This window comes from Nannospalax galili, unplaced genomic scaffold, assembly GCF_000622305.1.
Source record: "Nannospalax galili isolate Female #2095 unplaced genomic scaffold, S.galili_v1.0 scaffold960, whole genome shotgun sequence".
Taxonomy (NCBI): domain Eukaryota; kingdom Metazoa; phylum Chordata; class Mammalia; order Rodentia; family Spalacidae; genus Nannospalax; species Nannospalax galili.
The window spans coordinates 3,322,853-3,344,771 of record NW_008348313.1 but is presented as its reverse complement, the minus strand read 5'-3'; the positions used below and the strand labels follow the sequence as shown (position 1 = coordinate 3,344,771).

The following is a 21,919-nucleotide window of genomic DNA, read 5'->3' as shown; positions in this document are numbered from 1 at the left end:
GGCAGGACTCTCTCTGCCCTGCTGCTACTGGCCATGGGCCCCCCTGTTTTTTTTTTTTTTTTTTTTTTTTTTTGCATGCTTTGCGGAGGCCTCCTGGTGCCTGCGGCTCTGAGGTTCCTCTTCTGTGAACCACTGAGGTCTCTGGCTCCTCCTCACAGAGTTCACCCTGGACATACCAGTCTCTGCTCACTCACAGGAAGCCCATGAGCCCCGTGTCACCACATGATAATGTGGATGCTGCTGCTGGCCCTGCCCTGGGTGGGTGCCTGGGCGCCTGGATCCTACAGTCCTTCCACCTCAGGGTGCCAAGATAATGATCGGAGCTACAAGCTGGAAGTGGAGGCGTCTGTGGCAGTGCAGGAGGGGCTGTGTGTCCTTGTGGTCTGCAAATTGGTCAAGTTACCTTGGGCCTCCCGGAGTAGTTCCGTCTTTGGCTACTGGTTCCATGCAAGGGCAAAAACAAACCTTGACTCTCCTGTGGCCACAAACAACCCAGAGCGAGCACTGCAGAAGGAGACCCAGGGCCGATTCCACATTCTCGGGAACTTGAAGAACAACAACTGCTCCCTGGACATCAGAGATGCACAGAGAGGAGACAACGGCTCCTACTTCTTCCGATTGGAGAAAGGAGACATAAAATGGAATTACTGTGGGAAGCCAGTGTCTGTGCAGGTGACCGGTAAGCCATGGGTTCCAGAGACAGTGGAAGGTTCTGGATACCACAGGGCTGTGTTGGGATGGGACCCTAAGGGGAGTGGGGGGGAAGTGCAGCATCGGGGCTCAAGCGAGGAGCTGGACCCGAGGCTGGGCTCTCCCCACAGCTGTACTTCACCCTCTCCTGATCCCGCATGGCCCCCTCTCCTCACCAGCCCTCACCCACACCCCCCACATCAATATCCCATCTACCCTGGAGCCCGGTCATCCCATCAACCTGACCTGCTCTGTGCCGTGGGCCTGTGAGCGGGGAACACCCCCGATCTTCTCCTGGATGTCAGCCGCCCTCACCTCCCTGGGCCCCAGGACCACACTCTCCTCCGTGCTGACCCTCACAGCGCGGCCCCAGGACCATGGCACCAACCTCACCTGTCAGGTGACCTTTCCTGGAGCAGGTGTGACTGTGGAAATGGCAGTCCAGCTCAATGTCACCAGTGAGTACAGACAGGACACTGTGACCCTGAGGGTGTGAAGGGGACAGGGAGGTGGGGCTGGAGACCCGGCTGAGTGCTGGTGACCTGGCTGGGAAGGGGACACAGGAGGACACAGGACCTGTCCCTCTGTGAGTCTGATTGCTGGGCTAGTGTCAGAGTGCTGCCTTGCCTCATCTCACGCCAAGTGAAGAGGGAGCCCCCCCACCCCATCCATCTCCTGCAGAGCTCCCTCACTCAGCGTTTCCCAGGACCTGACCCAGCAGGGCACCTCACTCATGGAGCTGTTGCTGGGGTCTTGTCCGTGCCAGCTCCCCTCAGACCTGGGTTTTCAGACTCAGATGTGGGGGGTTCATCCTGAGCATCCCGTGGGGGCTCCTCCCAGGCTCTCTGACACTTGGTGGAGACATTCATGAGGGATCAGCAGCTTCCTCCCCATCCATCTGTGTGGCTGTGTCTTCCCTCCAGTCGCTGAGTATCTTGGGACATTTTAAATGACTTCATTACTTTATGTCATTTATGTGTGTGAACATCCATACATGCATGTGCACACGTACACATGCCACAACATGCATGTGAGGGTCAGATGACGTCTGAGAGTCAGGTCTCCCTGCTGCCCTCACACATGCACAGCCTCGGCACTGTGAGTCCCCCCACCAGATGGTCCACTGTCACAAAGGATGAACCTTCAGAGATACGTCTGGCACCTGGATTCCACAGGCCACGTTGGGGTTCATCCCTGTGTTGTATGTCCCATGGTTTGACAGCCATGTGATGTGGTCCACCATCAAAGTGTCACACAGAACACTGACGCAGCCACAGATGTCTCTTTGGGACATTCCTTCCCACCACCTACGTCCCATCCCTTAACCCTGACATCTGTCTAATGAAGAAATGTTCCCACCCCGTCCTTCCCCGTTGTTAATGATGTCTGGTCCCTGCTGGGCAGAGAGCCTGCCAGGGAATGGACAGGTCTCCCGGCCACTGAGACATAGCCCTCAATGAGGGTGCTGAGATCCTGGGAGGCATGGCCAGGCAGGACCCTGAGGGCTCTCTGGGTTTGCCTCAGAAGCTGATGAACAGCTTCCTGCCCCCGTTCCCAGCCCCTTTTGCTGGCACAAAGGTCCACAGTGACCCTGAGTGACAGGTCAGAGGACACACAGGCACACTCCATGGGAAGACAAGACCCAACTCTGCTGACCCATGTGCTCTGTTAGTGTCCCTAGTGCAATGGTCTTGGAGCTCAGGCTTCCCAGCCCTACACTGTCTAGCTCTGAGATCTGCTGTAGGGACTCCGCGTAAAGAGCAGCATGGGCCTTGGGAGAGGTCATGGTTGGAGGAGCGGTCTTCTGGACAGAGGTCTAGTGTGGAAGAGAGGGGACAGGTCAATAGTGTACTGCATCACAGCTTCTAGACAAAGCTGGGGTCCTGTGGTGAGGTAGGAGTTAGAGAGGAATCCCACTTCAGAGGTGAGGCCCCTGGAGGTGCTAGAGAGGAGGGTGCAGGCTTGCCTACCAAGGTTGGAACTCAGCCATGTCTCCTTCCTCAGCTGGGAATCCGGGGACGACGGCAACATCAGGAGTGGTTCTGGGGGCCACCGGGGGCGCTGGTGTCACAGCGCTGCTTGCCATCAGTCTCTGCCTCATCTTCTTCATGTGAGCCTCAGGACTGGGTCAGGGGTGGGACAGGATGGGGGACATGGAGTTACGTGGATGAGGAAGGTTGTAAAGACTTATGATCTGGACACAGACTATAGGGAGTGGAGAACCCAGGCTGCAGTCACTAGACAAGCAAATACAGGCCTGCCTCTAGCAAGGAGAAGGTGGGTGAGGAGGGTTCCTTGTTGCAATCCATTTGGGAAGGGAGCTGGCTAAGTGTCCTCTATACTTTGCATAGCCACCTCTTCCAGAATCAGTGAAGGGCCTGCTCTTTCTCAGTCCAAGCAATCCAGGCTGCAATACCCTCATGTCTCCCACCAGAGTGAAGACCCAGAGGAAGAAAGCGTCCAGGACTGCAGCGGGGGTGAACCCTGCCCACTCTGCCACAGTGCCAGTTTCCCAGGTGAGTTATAAGGCTCCCTTGGGACCCCGTCCATCCTTCACACACCTCCCTGGGGTGGTCCAGAGGTGCCCATCAGTAGGTCCAGATCTGAGCTTATCACTAGCCCGAGAGAGAGAGAGAGAGAGAGAGAGAGAGAGAGAGAGAGAGACTCAGTTTTATTAGGACAGCCACTCTGAATGACTGCCGCTGGTTCTAGTGTTTAAGGCTGTCTCTACTCACTTGCTACCTGGACCTGGGGTGGTTAAACAGGACAGAGTCCCATGTTGTAAGAGTTCTATAGAGGATGAGGTTGGGTTGGACACTGAAGTAGTCGTTTGCACAGGAAAAGTACACATGCAAACTCACCCTTCAAGCTTTCTCTAGACACTGTCTTTCCCTAAGAGGAGCATCTCTGTGGTCATCAAGAACCTGGGTCACTGCATTCTATCTCCTACCACCCCCATGTCTCCCTTACTAGCTTCCTCACTTCAAGCAAAACACACATATCTAAAGTTTCAGAGCTAGTATCCACATATGAAGGGAAACACCCAATGCTTGTCTTTCTGGGTCTGGGTTACCTCACTCAGGATGATTATTTCCAGATCCATCCATTTACCTGCAAATTTCATTTTTTTAACAGCTGAACACTATTGTATTGTATAAATGCACCATATTTTCATTATCCATTCATCAGCCAATAAACATCTAGGCTGTTTTCATTTCTTGGTTGGATGAACAGGTATCTCTGTAGTAGGATAGAATCATTTGGGTACATACCCAAGAGTAGTTGTTCTAGCATGCTTTCTGATGCTGTAATAAAACACTCCTCTCAAACAACTTGGGGACAAGAGGGTTTATTACATTTTATAGCCCCAAGGTCACAGTCTATCACTAAGGGAAGTCAAAGCAGGAAGTGGAGGCAGGAACAGGAAGCTGGAGACAGGAACTGAAGCAGAGACTGTGGAGGAGTGCTGTTTATTGGCTTGTTCCCCCTGGCTTTCTTACACAGCCCAGGCCCATCTGCTCAGTGATGGCACTGTCCACAGTGGGCTGGGCCCTCCTACATCAATTAGCAATTACGAAAATGCCCTGCAAACATGCCCACAGACAATTCCAATAAAGGAAATTCCTCAATTGAGGTTCCTTTTTCCGGTGACAAAAACTAACCAGCACAGTATAGCTGGATTATGTGGCAGATCTGTTTATAACTTTTTGAGGAACCTCCATACTGATTTCCAAAGTGACCGCACCAGTGTGCACTCCACCAGCAGTGAGTGCTTTCCCACATCATCACCAATATTTGTAGTCATTTTTTTAACTTAGCCATTCTGATTGGGGTAAGATGAAATTTAAAGTAGTTTTAATTTGCATTTCCCTGATAGCTAAAGATGTTATGATCAAAATACATTCTCAAAGAACTAATAAGAATGTTATTTTAAGGAAAATCCTGACCATAACATTACAGACATGGTCAGAGCATCCCTGAACACGGTCAGCACATCCCTGAACATGGTCAGCACGTCCCTGAGCATGCTTCTCTTCCTGGATCTCCTTGCTGGTAGTGTTATTACCCCGACAGACCAGTCAGGACCCAGACCCTCTGTACCCTCATGCTCCAACCCTCCTTCCTCCAAAATATACTTGGAAGAATCTGTGCTGCTTCTGAATACAGCTTGTAATCTCAGAGTTCATGAGACAGAGGCAGAGAGAGTGCATCTAGGACATAGTGAGAAATTGCACAAGCAAAGGAAAATGTAAACAAAGAGTGGAGGGTCTAACACAGTCCAGGAGCTCAGTGATGGATCTGGGTGGGGCATTTGGAGACATCTTGAATAAAGAGTCAGCAGGGGAATGCCTGCCTACGCACAATCCAAGACAGCTCAGTTTCTCTAGCTCAGAATGTCAGAGACACCAAAGGTGACTCTATAGACCTCCATAGATGCCACAGATGGTCATAGATTTCAGGGGTGATAGCTCTGTGGTCAGTTCAAGTAACTTATCTGAATTGCCAACATTCACGAGGGTCAACATCACTCCAGTTCCTACAAAGATGAGGAGCCTCTGGAGCTCAAGTGGAGATGAATAGATGTCAGAGTGTGCAGTCAGGGGAGGGTCCACACAGGACACAGTTTGGAGATCTGACAAAACACAGGCATGGAAATGAGAGGGAAGAGGGAGGACCCGCCACTGAGCAGAGCACCTGGGAGGAGGTGCTGAGTCCTGTGGCCACGGGTGATGAGTGTCAAGGAGGGGACTGGACGTCTGTCTCTGGTGCTGACAGGTGCAGATGGCCAGGGTGGGAACAACACTGGATTTAACTGAGTGGATCACGCTGATCTTGACACCAGCAAGAGGTCTAGGAGCCTGGAGGGAAGAAATCCCTCTGGATTGATGAGAGTTGTAGAGAGGACAGGAGAGGAGATGGACTCTCTGAGTGACAGGGGCACTTTTGAGAAACGTTGCAGCAAGTCAGGGCTGGGAAATGGGCCAACGGCAGTTAACGGTCACACTCTGTAACCATTGGCTGTCTCCTGTGGCATCTCCAGGAAGCCCTGTACACCTGTCTGTGATGGCACCTCATGCCTTGTGGTAATGGCTCTCTCATGGTGTCCTCATCATGTGGAGACCCGTGAAGAGAAGGTAGGTCAGAGGACCGTACTGTTCTGCCATTTGCCAGTTCACTTGCATGGCAGCCAATGCTTTCTTTAATCACGTGTCTTCATCTAAGACCTGAACCACAGGGTCTCTCTGCATTGCTGGCCTCCTGTGGATCCAGGACTCAGCACACAAGGTGTCTCAGGGAGATCTGGTAAAGTTCATAATCGGCACATGGGTGATCTTGTGAAAGATTTTTCTAGTTTGCTTTCTGTTGCTGTGATAATCAACATGACCAAAAACAGCTTAGGGATAGAAAGGATTTATTTATTTATTATTTATTTATTTATTTATTTATTTATTTATTTATTTATTTATTTATATATTTGTCTTTTTGAGACAGGGTCTCCCTGTAACCTCAGCTGTCTTGGAACTCACTATGTAGACCAGGCTGGCCTTGAACTCACAGAGATCCGCCTGCCTCTGCCTCCCAAGTGCTGAGACTAAAGGCGTGAACCTCCATGCCCGGCTTATTTATTATTTTTATGTTATATGTATGAGTGTATTGCCTGCATATAAGTGTACCCATGTCATGCAATGCCTATGGAGGTCAGAAGATGGCGTCGGATGGTTGTTAGCCACCATGTGGGTGCTGGGAATCAAACCTGGGTCCTCTGCAAGAGCAGTCAGTGCTCTTAACTGCTGAGTCCTATCTCCAGCTCCCTATAGATCTTTCTTTATACACAGGCTTAGATTCCTTATGTATAGAGTGGGTAAAACAGCATTTTCTACGCAGGTCTCTTGTATGTTTAGTAGGTCTTACAAGCCACAAAGAAAAGCAATGCATATTGCACAATTAAGTGATGCTTTCAGAAACAGTTCGTTGAATAACGCCTTCACTTCACAGACCCTCTCTGCCTGCCCCGGATCTCCCTCCCCAGCCTGCGTCATGTCTCTCTTCTTTCTCTCTATGCAGGGTCAACCGCAAGATCCCAAGTCACACAGCTCTGCTGAGCCCGGAAGCTCTTCAGGGGAGGCCTCTGCCTTGGAGGCTGAGGAGGAACTACATTACGCCTCTCTCAGCTTTCATGGGTCGAGGGCTCCACAGAACACCTGAGAGATCTGGACTCACGCAGGAGCCGTCAGGAGCATCGCTGTCGTCTGGAACACATTTCCTCTCTGGATTTCCAAGGCTGACTTCTTGGAGCGGCATTCCCACCCCCCACTCCCGCCACAGGTAGCTCTTGGAATTGGCTCTTGGAATTGAGACTCTTACTGTGTGCAAGTTTGAAATCAGAGACCTGGGACAAATCTGTGTTCTTTCTGACAGGATGATGTCAGCAGACATTTCCTCCTCCATGTCTGGGTCTCCTCTTTTGTACAATGACTGTCAGCCTCCCTATGTCTCAGTGTATCCATGAGGGTTAATAAAGGCTCACATGGACGACTCCAGTAAGCTTGCTGTAGGGAGAGTGTGGGCACACTGATTGGTCCAGTGTGGTCCTCACAATTACCAGTCCCCATCAGCCTCACTCCCTGATGGGAAACCTCCAGCCTACTCTTCCCTGACTTTTTCTTTTTTGGCTCCAGGCCTTTATATATTATTTTTTTATATTTTATATATTTATACTACTCTTCCTATTCTTCCCTGACTTTTTCTTTTTTGGCTCCAGGCCTTTATATATTTTTATTGAATTTTTGTGCATTTCATACAAAACGTCTTAATCATCTTTATATCCCCTCTCAAGTCAGCACCCCCTCCCTAGTACCTTCCCACACTGGATTTCATGCATTCTGTTATATATGTTAAGGCCTGTCAAGTCACATTTGCACATCTAGATGTCCCTCAGTGCAAGTTCTTTCACCGGAGTCTAGTCGTCCTATCTCGAGTTGCTGTCTTAAAGAAGATCAGCTCTCCTGTGCTCAACAGTAATCACCAATTCTTCCGCCAGGATTGGGCCCTGCTGCCCATTTCCTGAGTTCTATGCTAGGTTTTTGTCAGATTGAGTTTTCATGGGTCTTGGACATGCTGTCACCGTTGCTGTAGGGTCATATAAGCAAGTTCCCAGAGGCCTGGAAGATTGTTTCCTTATGATCATGCATCAACACTGGCTCTGATGATCTTTCCGCCCCCCCTTCTACGTTCCCTGAGCCCTGGGTGGGTGAGGTTTCATATGGGAATCCTATCCAGGGACACACACTCTGCAGACTTTTATTCTCTACACTTTGGCCACTTGTGGCCTTCTGTGTACATCCCACTCTGCTGCATGAGGAAGCTTTGCTGGGGAGAGTTGAGAGATGTGTTAGTGTTCTCTCTACTCCTTTTCCACTGTTCACGAACCTAAGACGTGGAGTTGCTGACCTCCAGCTTCCCTTTCTTGCCACACTGGCTTTCTCTTTTTGCCATCCACCCCTGCCCTCTCATAGTACCTGCTTCCTTTATGTCCAGCTTCAGTTAAAATCCCACATCTCCATTTAGAGGACTTTCTAAACCTCAGAGCTGACCACAGTGAAGGCTCTTCGGCTCTCCACCCCCCAACGGAAACTGCAAAACTTTTCAACGTGGCCTTCTAGGTTAAGGGTCACAGCGCCTGTGTTTTCTCAAGGTCTGGAGGGTAAATATTTCAGGCTTTGCCACCCACACGATTTGTGTCCGCACTGCTGTGCCCTCCGGGTGCAGCACAGAAACCACCATGGGCAGTCCACAGTTGAGTCTGTGCGGCTGTGCTCCAGCAGAACCTTGTTTAGCGGAGCTTCGCATGTGCTCCAGGGAGCACAGCTCTGCTGCCCCATGGCTGTATCTCACCCCTCCCCCATCATTCTCTCCATGTTCACTCTGGGACACCCCTCCTTGTCTGCACTTGTCTACACATCTCCAGGATGATTCATGTCCATGTCCCTCTGAGGCTGCGAACACTCCCTTTAAGGGAGCTCAAAAGCAGGTGCGGGGGGTGGGGTGGGGGGAGGACAGTAGAAGGAGCTCGTGGTCTTCCTCCTGAAAAACAGATCAAAATAATAAAAAGCAGTTTCAACAGAAGCAGCCCCAAACTCTTCAACAGCACCCAGACCACAACAGAGTAAAACATGAAGTTGATATTCACAATATCCATTAAGAAGCCAAGTGAAGCTTCTGCCCAAAGTGCCTGATCCACAGCCACTTGCATGTTCTCAGAAAAGACAAATCAGTCCACTTTTTGTTTATAGTAATGGGGGGCTGGGATAAAGACAGACCCACTGGGTAAAACATTAAAGTGTGATTGTGAAACTTCTGGTCCAGAGAAGATGCCATCACCCCATTTTACTCTGGTCCTCCACTAACGTAACTATAAACCTGTGTATTAGTTACTTTCTGTTGTGAATAAATCCTATGACCAAAAGCCACTGATGGAAGAAAGAGGTGATTTTCGCTCACTGTTTCAGGGGGAGTGTCCATAATGGCAGGGAAGGCATGACAGCAGGTGGCCTGTACAGGAAGCTGGCTGATCACATTTCCATTCATAAGCAGGAAGCAGAGAAAGTGAACAGGAAGTGGGGCTAGGCTATAAACCCTCACAATCCACCCCCATGATACACTGCCTCCAGCATGTCCAAAGTTTCATAAAATCTCCAGACAAAACCACCTACTGGGGACCAAGTGTTCAAATACATGAGCCTTTGGGGGACATCTGTCATTCCAACAACCACGGAAGGAGTGTTGTATTAGTCACTTTTCTCTTGCTGTGATAGAAACACTGACCCAAGGCAATTTATAGAAGGAAGAGTTTATTTGAGGTTACGTTTCCAGGGGAATTACAGTCCGTCATGACAGGGACGCATGGTGGCTGGAGGTGGCTGGAGCAGGAGCAGCAGAAGCTAAGCTCTCACATCGTCACACAGGCACAGGAAACAAGAGAGTGACTGAAGGTCTGGCAAGGCTTAAGAGCTCCCTAAGCCCACCCCCAGTGACATGCTTCCTCCAGGATAGCCACACCTTCTAAAACCTCCCAAAACAGTACCATCATCTGGGGACAAAATGTCCAAACACTTGGAGCCTATGGGGGACATTTGTATTCAAACCACCACAGGTGCACAACCCAGTCAAAAAGAAGTTGAGAAAGTAAGGACAAGATTGCAGATGGTGTTGGGATCCCAAGACTTCACAGAGGCAGAGTATCTGCATCTCATTTCCCCACCACCCCCTCACCAAAAGAAGCCGCTGCAGAACCACTCTCTCCACCACAACTGCAGTGCAAGGCAGCCGTGTGGCTTTACGTGTCCACATTTCTTGGTGGAAGAGGAGCAGGTTTCACTTCTCAGGGAGGTGGGGTTGATCAGAGCCAGGACCGACTAACTGGCCTCAGAGCACTGTTCTTCACCTCAGCCATTAGACTCTCCTCTCCTGCCCAGAGACACAGGGCTGGGAACAGAAATGGAGAAGGAGGCACAGTCACACTCTGGTACTTCTAATTCGGTCTTCTCCTTTGCCAACTGACTGAGGCTGGTGTGAAGCAAGAGCCTTATAGAATCAGTATAGTGACCACTAGTCAAGAGGCCTTAGCAAGCACAGCCCTGTTTCTATGGTCAACCAGGTGGAGGGAAGGCAGGGTCTGAACATGGGAGGGACACTGCCCGAAGGGTGGGAGAGGCCAGAGGGACATGCTCAGCACCACCCAGTCCTGATTGGCGCTTCTCCCCCACCCTTTTTCACCCAGGCCTGCCCATTCCATGCTCTTACTTCCCCCGCTGACCACAGATCCTAAGACTCTAGAGGATAGATCCTTCTGCAGAGCTGGGTGGCCCCTGAAACCCAGTTCTGATCTTGTTTAGGCACCAAAGTCAGTGACAGTTCTGCCCGGCTTTCCCAGGGGCCAAGCGTCTCTTGGTGAATGGAATCTCCTGGGAAAAGCCTGTGCCAGACCTCAGCACTGCGGTCGGAGGACCCAATGGTAAGGGGACTGGCTGTTTAGTAATGAGAAGGGAGAAGGCAGGTCAGGTGAGAAGGGACATGGACTCACCTGAGAGGGTTGGTGAGGACCCACACAGGTAAAGAAGGGGACTCTGAGAGCACAGGCCAGTCCTGGAGCCCAGGGACACAGGGAGTGGCTTGTCCCTGGTGCTCCTCTCCTAGGCCCTGTACCGAGGGTGCCACGGAGGTATGTGTGAGCTCACAGGACCCTGAGAACTCCTTGCATCTATGTGGAAAATACTTCCCAGCCTCATGTTTCCACTTGAGTCCTAGGGAACATGTGTTTGGCTCCTGAAGAAAGCTAGTGAGGTATCTTTCCAGGAAACAGTATGTATGGTGATGAAGGGGTGTGAGTGGGAGGGAACCAGGGTCCTGGCATGCGTTATGTAGGCTGTGAGGCTTATCTGAAGCCCACTAAGAACTTTCTCTCCAGAAGAGGAGTAAAGGGCAAAGAAGGAGGAGGAGGAGGAAGAGGGGCGGGGAGAGGAGGAACCTGGTTAATCAGGGTCACATCAGTTGGTTTCCCTAGGAAATCAGTATTTTTCAGGCATTCAACTCAGTCACTTGATCACATCCTCTCTTGGCTTCTGAGTCCTGGTCATGTTCTTATTCAGTCAGATCCAGGTAACATGGGAGACAGGATGGACAGGTGACTGAGGGAGACAGGATGGACAGGTGACTGAGGCTGACAGGATGGACAGGTGATTGAGGGGGACAGGATGGACAGGTGACTGAGGAGGACATGATGGACAGCAACTCAGTCACTTGATCACATCCTCTCTTGGCTTCTGAGTCCTGGTCATGTTCTTATTCAGTCAGATCCAGGTAACATGGGAGACAGGATGGACAGGTGACTGAGGGAGACAGGATGGACAGGTGACTGAGGCTGACAGGATGGACAAGTGATTGAGGGGGACAGGATGGACAGGTGACTGAGGGAGACAGGATGGACAGGTGACTGAGGAGGACATGATGGACAGGTGACTGAGGCTGACAGGATGGACAGGTGATTGAGGGGTGACTGAGGGAGACAGGATGGACAGGTGACTGAGGCTGACAGGATGGACAGGTGACTGAGGCTGACAGGATGGACAGGTGATTGAGGGGGACAGGATGGACAGGTGACTGAGGAGGACATGATGGACAGGTGACTGAGGCTGACAGGATGGACAGGTGATTGAGGGGGACAGGATGCACAAATGACTGAGGGGGACAGGGTAGACGGGGGCTGAGGGGGACAGGATGGATTGGCTCTTGAGAGGGACAGGATGAAGAGAAGGCTGCAGGTGGCAGATGGACGTGGACCAGTGTGATGAACATAGAGGTGCACGGTGAACTGACTAGTCCCCAGGCTCCATGTGATGACCCCAACAAACCAGTGGCCTCCTGTGTGAGGCCCAAGAGTGCTTTGCCTGGAGCTGGAGGGTTGGCTCAGCAGTTAGAGCACTGGCTGCTCTTGCAGAGGACACAGATTCTGTTCCCAGCACCCACATGGTGACTAACAACTGTCTGTAACTCTGGTTCCAGGGGATCTGACACCCTGTTCTGAGGACTTCAGGCATTGCACGACATGGGTACACTTACATACAGGCAATACACTCACACATAAAAAATAATAAATAAAATATTTTTAAAAATAAATAAATCAAAGGGTGCTTTGGATGGACTGGGACTGACTGGAGAGAGCCCTGTGTTCCCTTAAGTCAGAGTGTGCATCCCCAACCAGGCCCCACACAGAAGGTTCCAGACAAGCCAATAGGTCAGCAGCACCAGGATGGCTAGTCCTGGTGATTTGCCTCCAAGGCACGCAGAGGCACAGAGGACACAGACGGTCGACCTGGATCCCCACAGGGAACTTGCTGATTTTCCCAGGCTTTCTAAAACCCATCAGCAGCTGCAGGACCCTATTTTGCAGCCAGGTAGTTCACCGACAACCAATCCAGCAGATGGAGCTAGTGCCTCTCAGAGCTAATGGCTATCAGGAGCTGAAAGTCCACACCGCGCCCCCATTTGTGCCCTGTGTGGTAGAAGGGGCCCTGGACCTCTGGCCCCATTTTTTCCTCAGGGAAGCATTGTCTGACTAGACTCATGAACACACCCCCTACTGTCCCCTGCCACTCACGACCTGCCCCAGCCAAGACATCTCAGTTCCCCTTGATGACTAGACTTTCCCAGTCACACACTTTCTCATCTATTGCACATTGTGTAAACACTTTTAGATCTTAAATTATTAGTTTTTGCTTATGTTCTGATGCCTCACTGTGGGATGTGAACTGAATGTGTACTTTATTTTTCAAGCCTGTTTCCTCCATGACCTCGCTGACCTGGTATTGCCTCTCTGTCAACCCTCCCACTTTCTAGGCAGATTGCCGCTCCATCCCCTGGGCTCCCACAGCTGTGACCTCTGCTGGTTCAGCCCAGATCTTACCTGGCTGGGATCCTCTTCCTCATGTGTCCCTGCAGAGTCTGTCCCACCTTACCATAGCCAGGTAGGAGACCTCGCTCTGTAAATGAGACGTCCTGTCCTGGAAGGACAAGAAGCAGGAGCGACAGGTGTCAGGACTGCCCTGCAGATCGAGGCCTGGTGCCCAGGGTGGCAGATTCATCCTCCAGCGAGCCAACCCTCCTGTCCTCTGTGCAGTTCCATCTCACAGACTGTCCGGCAGCACTGTGTGCGGTGTGCCCTGTGTGGTCCACTGTGGCCAGGGAGGGACGTGTGAGTGGTTTCTTTGTGGGAACACTTGAAATCATCTGGATGACTCAGGTCAGTTTCCTCAGGCTGTGGTGACAGAGGACCACACACTGAGCAGCTTAAATCAGTTATGAGGTTGAAAGTCCCAAATCAAGGTGTGCACAGGGCAGATCCCCCTTGGTCTACAGATGGCATCTTCTCCTTGTGTCTTCACATATGTTGTCGTGTGTGTGTGCGTGCGTGCGTGCGTGCGTGTGTGTGTGTGTGTGTGTGTGTGTGTGTGTGTGTGGTATATCCAACTTCTAACAATGACACAGCCATACTGGATTAGTGCCATCCTAATCATCTCATCTTAACTGAGCACCTCTTTAAATACCATGTCTCCAGACGCAGGAACATTCTGAGGTGCTGGAGGCTGAGACTTCAGTGCACGAACTTGCAAATAGACCAATTCATCCCATAATGGCCCAGGAGTGCAGACAACCCCCTGTGTACAAAGTGCTCTGCCCTTCCCCAAGCAGGACAGCAGGCATTAGGGAGCCCAGTTCACACTGGCAGCCTCTGTTCCCTGATGTCCTCCTGTGAGACTTCAGATGAGGAGGCCATAAGGATGTGCAGATCATGAAGAGGTGCTTGACATGGGAAGGTTTTCAAATGACAGCTGAGGACAGGCCAGGTCCCTCATGTGGCCACTGGGCCATGCTGGGGACACACAGCATGGCAGCATCCCTGAGTCTGTAGAAAACATCGTCCTCTATCCTCCCACTGGATTCTCCTTAGACTGAGCGTTGGGGGCCACGGTCAGCTCAGTGTGACAACCGGGGAAACAGAGACTCAAAGAGGGTGTGGGAAGGACCCCTGCCTCCAGAGTCCGAGCTTCCCCAACTCCTTCCTGCTGTCCCTCTGCTGAGCTCTCAGGCTGGGGGGCCACATCCTCTTGAAGCCATCAGAGTCCTAGTCCACACACTCCACCCACTTATTCCTGAGAACTCACCTGCTAGACACAGATGGCAATCGATTGGGGATTCCTATAATTCCCTGCATCAGGGCCCTACCAGCAGCTGAGTGGCCCGTGGCCTCTCCACTTCCTCATTCCTAAGAGAAATTCTCCGTCTCCCCACTCCACTCCCCAGCAAGGAGCAGCTCATGATGTGCATGCTGCATTCATTCAGTCACTCATTCATCCCCACCTCCTCCACCCCAGGGAATCCTCCCCATGCTTTATTCCTCATGACCCCTCCACCAGAGCCTCCTGAGACCTTCCCTATCAGGCTGAGCCTCCAGGGCATCTAGAGGCTGTGGGTGACCAGGCAGCACTGGCTGACCTGACAGGGACTGTGAAGTGGGATGAAATGCCCCAAACAGGGTCCAGGAGCTGAGGGTACGTCCTCCTCACTGAGTGTGGCTCCCATGATGCCCCATGTGCAGAAGGGAAGTGTTTGCTGTCCGAGGGCCTTGACAGCTCTGATAACATGTGGGTGGGAAGTTCCTGATTTGTGGGAACTCAGCTCTCTGATCTCATTCCTGGACTGCCACTGGGGGGGTTTCTCAGTCCTGTGACACCAGCGCCTAGGACCGTCACCATCGACAATCTGCTTTCAACTGCTCAGACCTCCTCTGTTCACGCACAGGAAGCCAGGAGCACTCACTGTGTGATGCTGTGGTCACTGTTCCTGCCCCTGCTGTGGACAGGTGAGTGGCACAGGGATAGGGGCTGGTGGGGCAAGACTGAGATAACTCTCATGTCTCCGCAGGGTCCCTCGCTCAGGATCAGAGATACCAGCTGACGGTGCCCAAGTCAGTGACTGTCCAGGAGGGTCTGTGTGTCCTTGTGCCCTGCAGAGTCATCTATCCCTTCTCTCTGTACTCTCCTCACCCCGTCTTTGGTTACTGGTTCAAGAAAGGAGCCAATATACATCATGGCTCTCCGGTGGCCACAAATGACCCCCAAAAGCCAGTGCACACGGCGACCAAGAACCGATTCCTTCTCCTCGGGGACCCACAGAAGCAGAACTGTTCTCTGTTCATCAGAGATGCACAGAAAAGAGATGCGGGAATGTACTTCTTCAGGGTGGAGGGAGATCCTTCTGTGAGATATAGTTATGGAGAAAGTCAGCTGTCTGTGCATGTGCTCGGTAAGCAGGGAGGTCAGCCAGAGGATACTGAGGGCTCCAGGAATGGCTGGCAGGTGTCTCCTGCCTCTCATCCTGGGGGAGATCCTCTGAACCAGACGGCAGGGCTGGGTGAGGGGACATGAAATGCCCTGAGGCAGGGTCTTGTCCCTGGGGCACATTTGGACATCTCCACCATGGCTTGTGCACCCTGGTCTCTCTCCCCAGCTCTGACAAAGATCCCTGACATCCTCATCCCACCAACCCTGGAGCCTGGCCAGTCCATCAACCTGACCTGCTCTGTGCCCTGGGCCTGTGAGCGGGGAACACCCCCCATCTTCTCCTGGATGTCAGTTGCCCTCACCTCCCTGGGCCCCAGGACCACGCTCTCCTCGGTGCTGACCCTCACAGGCCGGCCCCAGGACCATGGCACCAACCTCACCTGTCAGGTGACCTTCCCTGGAGCAGGTGTGACTGTGGAGAGGACAGTCCAGCTCAATGTCACCTGTGAGTATAGTCAGGGCACTGTGTCCCTGAGGGTATGAGGGGGCAGGGCAGTGGGGCTGGAGAACCATGGTAGCGGAACCCTGGAAGTCTGACTGAGTAGGGGACATGGAGGAACACAGGACCTGTCCCTCTGTAAGTCTGATTTCTGGGATGGTATCAGACAGTACAGCCTAACCTCACCTCACCCCAAAGGAAGGGAGACCCCCTCTTGCTAACCATCTGCTACAGAGAACCCCAATCAGTGTTTCCCCAGATCTGGCCCAGCAGGGCACTTCACTCATGGAGCTGTTGCTGGGGTCTTGTCTGTACCAGCTCCTCTCAGACCTGGGTTTTCAGACTCAGATGTGGGAGGTTCATCCCGAGCATCCCGTCAGGCTCCTCCCATGGTTCTCTGACACAAGGTGGAGGCATCCATGAGGGGCCAGAAACTTCCTCCCCGTCCAGATGTGCAGGTGTATCTTCCCTGCATCTCAAGGACATTTAAAAATAGAACTTAGTGTTTAAAGCGACTTAATTTCCTGGCAAAGTTGAGTGGTAAACATGGAGATTCCCATGTAGCTGCCGCCCTTCCAGGTGCAGCCTCCTGTGTCGTCCCTGTCCTCCTCCTGGTGGGCGGGAAGTTCCTTCACAGAAAAGGTGGACCTTCACAGACATGTCACTGTCACCTGGAGTCCATGGGTCAGGTCAGACTCCCCCTTGGTTCAGCACGCTTCATGTCTGACACACATGACTGTGCCACACGGAATACAAACATAACCTTGAAATTCTGTCTGGGACATTTCCTGCTACTGCCTCTGCCCTTAGCCCTGATATCTGCCTAAAATGAACAGCCCCCACACTGGCCCTTGCTGGAAAGACAGGAGCTAAGGCATGTTCTTTTTTAAAATATTTTTACTGAGTTTTTGTGCATTTCATATAACAGATCTTAATCAAATTTAGACCCCATCTCCCCCATCCATGCCCCCCCATACCCCCACCAGATTTCACAAATTCTGTCATATATGTTAAGTCCTATCCAGTCAAGTATTTGTACCCAGATGTTTCGCAATGCAAGTTCACCCAGTGGGGTCTGGTCAGCCTATCTAGAGTCCCTCCCTTAAAGATCAACTCTCCCTCACCCAGCAGTAATCAGTTGCCAATAGTTCCTCGGCTAAGCTTGGGGCCTGCTGCCCATTTCCCCAGTTCTATGCGGGTTTTTGTCTGGTTGAGTCAGCGTGGGTCTTGTGCATGCTGACAGCATTGTTTAAGTTCATATGAACAAGTTCCCAGTGGCCTAAACTCCATTTCCTTATGTTCACTACCAACTCTGGATCTTACAATCATTCTGTCCCCTCTTCAACAATAGTCCCTGAGGCATGGGTGGGTGAGGTTTAATCCAGGAGTCCTATCCAGGGACACACACTCTGCAGTCTCTTATTCTCCAAAACATAGCCAATTGTGGCCTCCTGTGTGCCTCGCACTCTGTTGTATAAGGAAGCTTCACCGGTGAGAGTTGAGGGGTGCACTAGTTTTCTCTCTACCCCCTGTTCTGCTATGTTCCATGAGCCTTAGGTGTAGAGGCTCCACTGTAGATGTGTCACCTAGGACTGGGTATCTTTCAGACATATATTCTCTGTGTGTGACCAATTGTGGACTCTGAAATAGCCTCCATCTGTTGCAAAAAGAAGCTTCTTTGATGAGTGGTATATGATATACTTATCTGAAAATATAAGGATCTATATTTAGCATACAGTAATAAATTTCATTTGTCCAGAGATAGGCTTTTCTCTAGGATCTATGGACTCTCCAGCCATATATATTTGGCCATAATTACAGTGCCACTCATGAGTTCACACCTACTGAGAGGGCTGTAAGTCCAATTAGACAGCTGTTGATTACCCCCTAGATAACAGTGCCACCACTGCACCAATAGAGGTAGTTGGCTGTGCCAGTCGTTATGGTTATTAGGCTTTAGAACTGGGCTGGACCACTGATTGACTTTCTCTGTTTGGGCTGGAGAGATGGCACAGCTGTTAAAGACTAAGAAACAAAACATCTAAGGCATGTTCTGAATCTGGATGCTGATATCCCACGGGAGGCAAGACCAGAAGGGCTCTTTGGATGTGACTCGTGGGTCCTTCTCTCTTGCTTCCGACCCCTTCTGTAGCTCAAAGACCCACACTGATGTTGAGTGACCACCCAGTGAGACTGGAGGGAACACTCGGGCGTTCCCCTGTGCTGTCTTGTGCGTTCTCTGTCCAGGATACCGTCTCTAGTGGATTCCTTGGGATCCAGGCTTCATGGGCCTGCTGTGCCTTGTTCTTGGGTCTGCCAAGGACACCCTGTGTCTACAGGAACTCGGGTGCTGGGAGAGGACTTGGGTGGACTGGAGTGTAGCATGGGTAAAGGTGTCCAGATGGACTGAGTCCTTCATTTGAGGTTCTGGATGAGGCTGAGGGGGATGGGGGGGATGAGTCACTGTCTGAACCTGACACAGGGTGAGGAGGAACACAGCCCTAATTATTTAAGATCTGCACTCAGCCACTCCTCCTTCCTCAGCAGGGGATCCTGGGACAACAGCAACATCAGGAATGGTTCTGGCGGCCATCGGGGGCGCTGGTGTCACAGCCCTGCTCTTCGTCGGCCTCTGCCTCATCTTCTTCACGTGAGCCTCAGCGCTGGGTCAGGGTGCGAGGGGTGCAGAACAAGGATGTGGGTCTGCAGGAACTTGAAGGCTGTGAGGAAGTGTGGCCAGAGTGTCAGACCCAAAACTGCAGCCATGGGCAAGAATGGATCTGCCCTGAATGTCCAGGAAGTGGGGGAGGAGAGTTCCCAGTTATAGCTGTGCCAACTGGGTGAGTGCTCCCTAGACCTGCCTCGGTTACCTCTAAAGGTCATGCAATGGCCTCTGCTCTGTACAAATCAGTCTGAAGGACCTCCTGTCTCTTCCCAGAGTGAACACACACAGGAAGAAAGCAGACAGGACTGTAGCAGGCATGAACCACGTCCGCCCTTCTACCAGACTAGTCTTCCAGGTGAGTGACATGGGTACCCTGGGACCCCATCTCCCCTCAGGACACTTCTCTTGGGTGGTCCATGATGGTTCCCCATTCAGCAGTCCTTGTCACCTGTACCCTTGGCTCATGATGTGTGTGTGTGTGTGTGTGTGTGTGTGTGTGTGTGTGTGTGTTTACCATTCAGGCATGGCAAGGTCTGCCAATCATGGAACAGTCATCATTGAGAAAATAGCATATCATTTGGGTCCAAGTAGAAATGGACATGCTAAGTCATATAAGATCATGTAGGATTGTACCAGGGTGTGCCAGCAGTGTGCAGGCATGTGGGGACAAACTGAGCTGGAGCCTTGCATGTGGAGCTCATGGGAAGGTACAGGGGACAGGAGAGCAGGCTCAGCAGGTTAATAGGACAGTCTGAGTGCAGCTGGCTCTGGCGTTCAAGGCTGTCTCTACTCACCTGCTACATGCACCTGGGGCTGTGGGGTAGAAGCACAGAGGCTCCGGGTGTCAGAGCTCCTTAGAGGATGCAGTTGGGGTGGACGTCTTGACTGAGTCCACAGGCAAGCCCTTCACTGTCCTGAGTAACTGTCTATCCCTGGAGGAAGCAGTGTCTCCTGGGTCATCAGGAGCCCAGATTAGAACAGCACAGACACACCAGCACATCCTTCCACACACTTCTCTCACTGGGTCTCTGTCTCACTGATAGCACTCATAACTCAGTCAGGACCAATTTCTCAGCTCCTCCATCCTCTACCACTCTGTAATGAGTCACATAATTTGTGTCACTTCTGAGTCCAGCTTGGAGCAGCAATACTCAACCAGGCCAAGGCAATAGGTTTGCAAGTTCTAGTCCAGCCTGGGCTACATGGTGAGATTCTGTCTTTAAAGCCAAAACAGGATAAAAAAAAGAAGAAAAAAAGCAGTCCAGGGTCCCAGTGCTGGCCCTGGGTGTGAGTTCAGGCTCTGGGTACATCTTGATGAAAACACCAATAGGCAACTGTCTGACTGTGTGCGCTGAGCCAGGACAGCTCACTGTCTCCACCTGATAGGTGTCACAAACATCAAAGATGGTGTAGCTGTCTAGAGATGCCACAGGTGGCCTTAGTTTACAGACACCACCATTGTGGTCTCTCTGAGAAACAAAGAACCGAATTGCTAATGACTGGCACGGCCAGACCTGCAGGAGAACTTTCAGAAGGACCCACATCACTCCAGTTCCAAAGAGGATGAGGAGCCTCTGAGCCAGATGTCAGAGTCTGCAGTCAGGGTACAGTCCTCATGGGACATGGTTTGGTGATCCTCCCATCAAGGAATGATGTATATAAAACCAGAGAGTCCACAGACAACAGACAGCAAAGATTTGGCAAGCAGCAAAGAGATGTTATAAATGTTGAATAAACGACTAAGTGATGCCTTCAAAGTGCTCCATGGAAGACGAGAGTGCATTAAGTGTATTATTGGGTGAACGCACTTCTCAGACTCTCTGACTTCCCTGAGTCCCCAAACCCATGTCCCACTGTGACCCTCTTGTTTCCTTTCCATACAGAGCCAACAGCAGGACTCCAGTGTGCACAGCCCTCCTGGGAACCCAAGCTCCTCACAGGAGGCCCCCGCCGTGGGGACAGAGCAGCATCTGCATTATGCCTCCCTTGTCTTCCATGGGTCAAGGCCTTGGGTGGCCCCTCTTCCCAGTTCTCAGAGATCTGAACCCACTGAGGAGCCGTCAGGAGCGTCGCTTCCATTTGGAGCACCTGTGTCCTCTACAGACCCTCAAGGATGATTCCTGGACCCCACCCCACAATCTCAACATGATGGGTGATAATCCTGTATATGTGTCTCCACTGTGTTGAAATGGTCTGAATGCAATAAAAGACCAGGGGCCAAGTCTGTGTTTTTTCATTTACTGACTATCACATCACAAGAGACTATCCGCTCCATGTCTCGGGCTCCTTTTCTGTATAACGACGTCCTCCACCACCTCCTCCTGCTCCTCCTCTTCCTCCTCTTTTCCTCCTGCTCCTCCTCTTCCTCCTCTTTTCCTCCTTCTCCTCCTTATCTTCTTTTTTCCCCTCCTCCTCCTCCTCCTCTTCCTCTTCCTCTTCTCCTCCCCCTCTGTCTTCCTCTTGGATGTACGTGCATACAAATGTGTGCATGTACTCTTGCTCAGGTATGGTCATATAGGTACTAGACCTCGAACTCAGGAGTCATTCTCTACCATTCTCCTTCTTAATTTATGAGACAGGGTCTATCACTGAATCTACGATGGCTGTTTAGACTAGCCTGGCTGGCTACAGTCACCCTGGGGTCACTTCTCTCTGCCCATCAGTGCTGGGATTACAGATGTGTGCTGTTTTGTGTGACTTATGTGGGTTCCAGGGATCCAAAATCAGTTCCTTATGCTTGCGCAGTAGGATGCTTACCAACTGAGCCATCTCCACAGCTGCCTATAAAATGGTTTGAAATATTCTTAGGATTCAACATTGTGGTCTGTACCTTGGAAATTTGATCCAGAGTCGCTGTCTGGTCATCCCAGTCTGGTTTGGACCTGTCAGCCTCACCACAAGCTAGCAACCCCACAGCAGACTTTGCACTGCACTCAGTGCTCTCTCTGTCTGTCTGTCTCTGTCTGTCTCTGTCTGTCTTTCTTTTCACTCTTACATCTTCTTTTACCATTCCACTTTTTCCCTGCTCAGATTTCCTGCCTCCATTATACTTCTGGCATAATTGTGCCTTAGTATTTCTAGAACATTCTAAATCCCAGCACTGACTGCAGTCAAGATATTTCTCTGAGTTCCTCAACCCCAAGATTCATGTAAAAGGTTTTCAACATGACTTTCTAGGTGAAAGGCCAGGAAACTATTTTGTAAAGCATCAGATGGCAAATATTT

At 51.2% G+C, this 21,919-nt stretch overlaps 2 protein-coding genes across 4 annotated transcripts; both read left to right on the top strand.

The window, feature by feature from the left end:
* Positions 1 to 201: 201 nt before the first annotated feature.
* Positions 202 to 7,207, top strand: LOC103743782 (myeloid cell surface antigen CD33-like). Of its 2 annotated transcripts, none has more exons than XM_029569399.1 (5): positions 202 to 679; positions 870 to 1,148; positions 2,695 to 2,800; positions 3,125 to 3,206; positions 6,757 to 7,207. In XM_029569399.1, exons 1-5 carry the CDS (start codon positions 223 to 225, stop codon positions 6,895 to 6,897), a joined length of 1,065 nt encoding a protein of 354 aa, XP_029425259.1. In that variant the 5' UTR covers positions 202 to 222; the 3' UTR covers positions 6,898 to 7,207. The 2 variants fall into 2 exon arrangements, with proteins under 2 accessions (XP_029425259.1, XP_029425260.1); XM_029569400.1 differs by lacking the exon at positions 6,757 to 7,207 and adding an exon at positions 5,732 to 5,802.
* A 7,830-nt stretch (positions 7,208 to 15,037) lies between these two features.
* Positions 15,038 to 20,882, top strand: LOC103743781 (myeloid cell surface antigen CD33-like). Of its 2 annotated transcripts, none has more exons than XM_029569398.1 (6): positions 15,038 to 15,109; positions 15,172 to 15,552; positions 15,757 to 16,035; positions 18,577 to 18,679; positions 18,968 to 19,049; positions 20,578 to 20,882. In XM_029569398.1, exons 1-6 carry the CDS (start codon positions 15,073 to 15,075, stop codon positions 20,809 to 20,811), a joined length of 1,116 nt encoding a protein of 371 aa, XP_029425258.1. In that variant the 5' UTR covers positions 15,038 to 15,072; the 3' UTR covers positions 20,812 to 20,882. The 2 variants fall into 2 exon arrangements, with proteins under 2 accessions (XP_029425258.1, XP_029425257.1); XM_029569397.1 differs by having other exon boundaries at positions 18,574 to 18,679.
* The last annotated feature ends 1,037 nt before the right edge of the window (positions 20,883 to 21,919 follow it).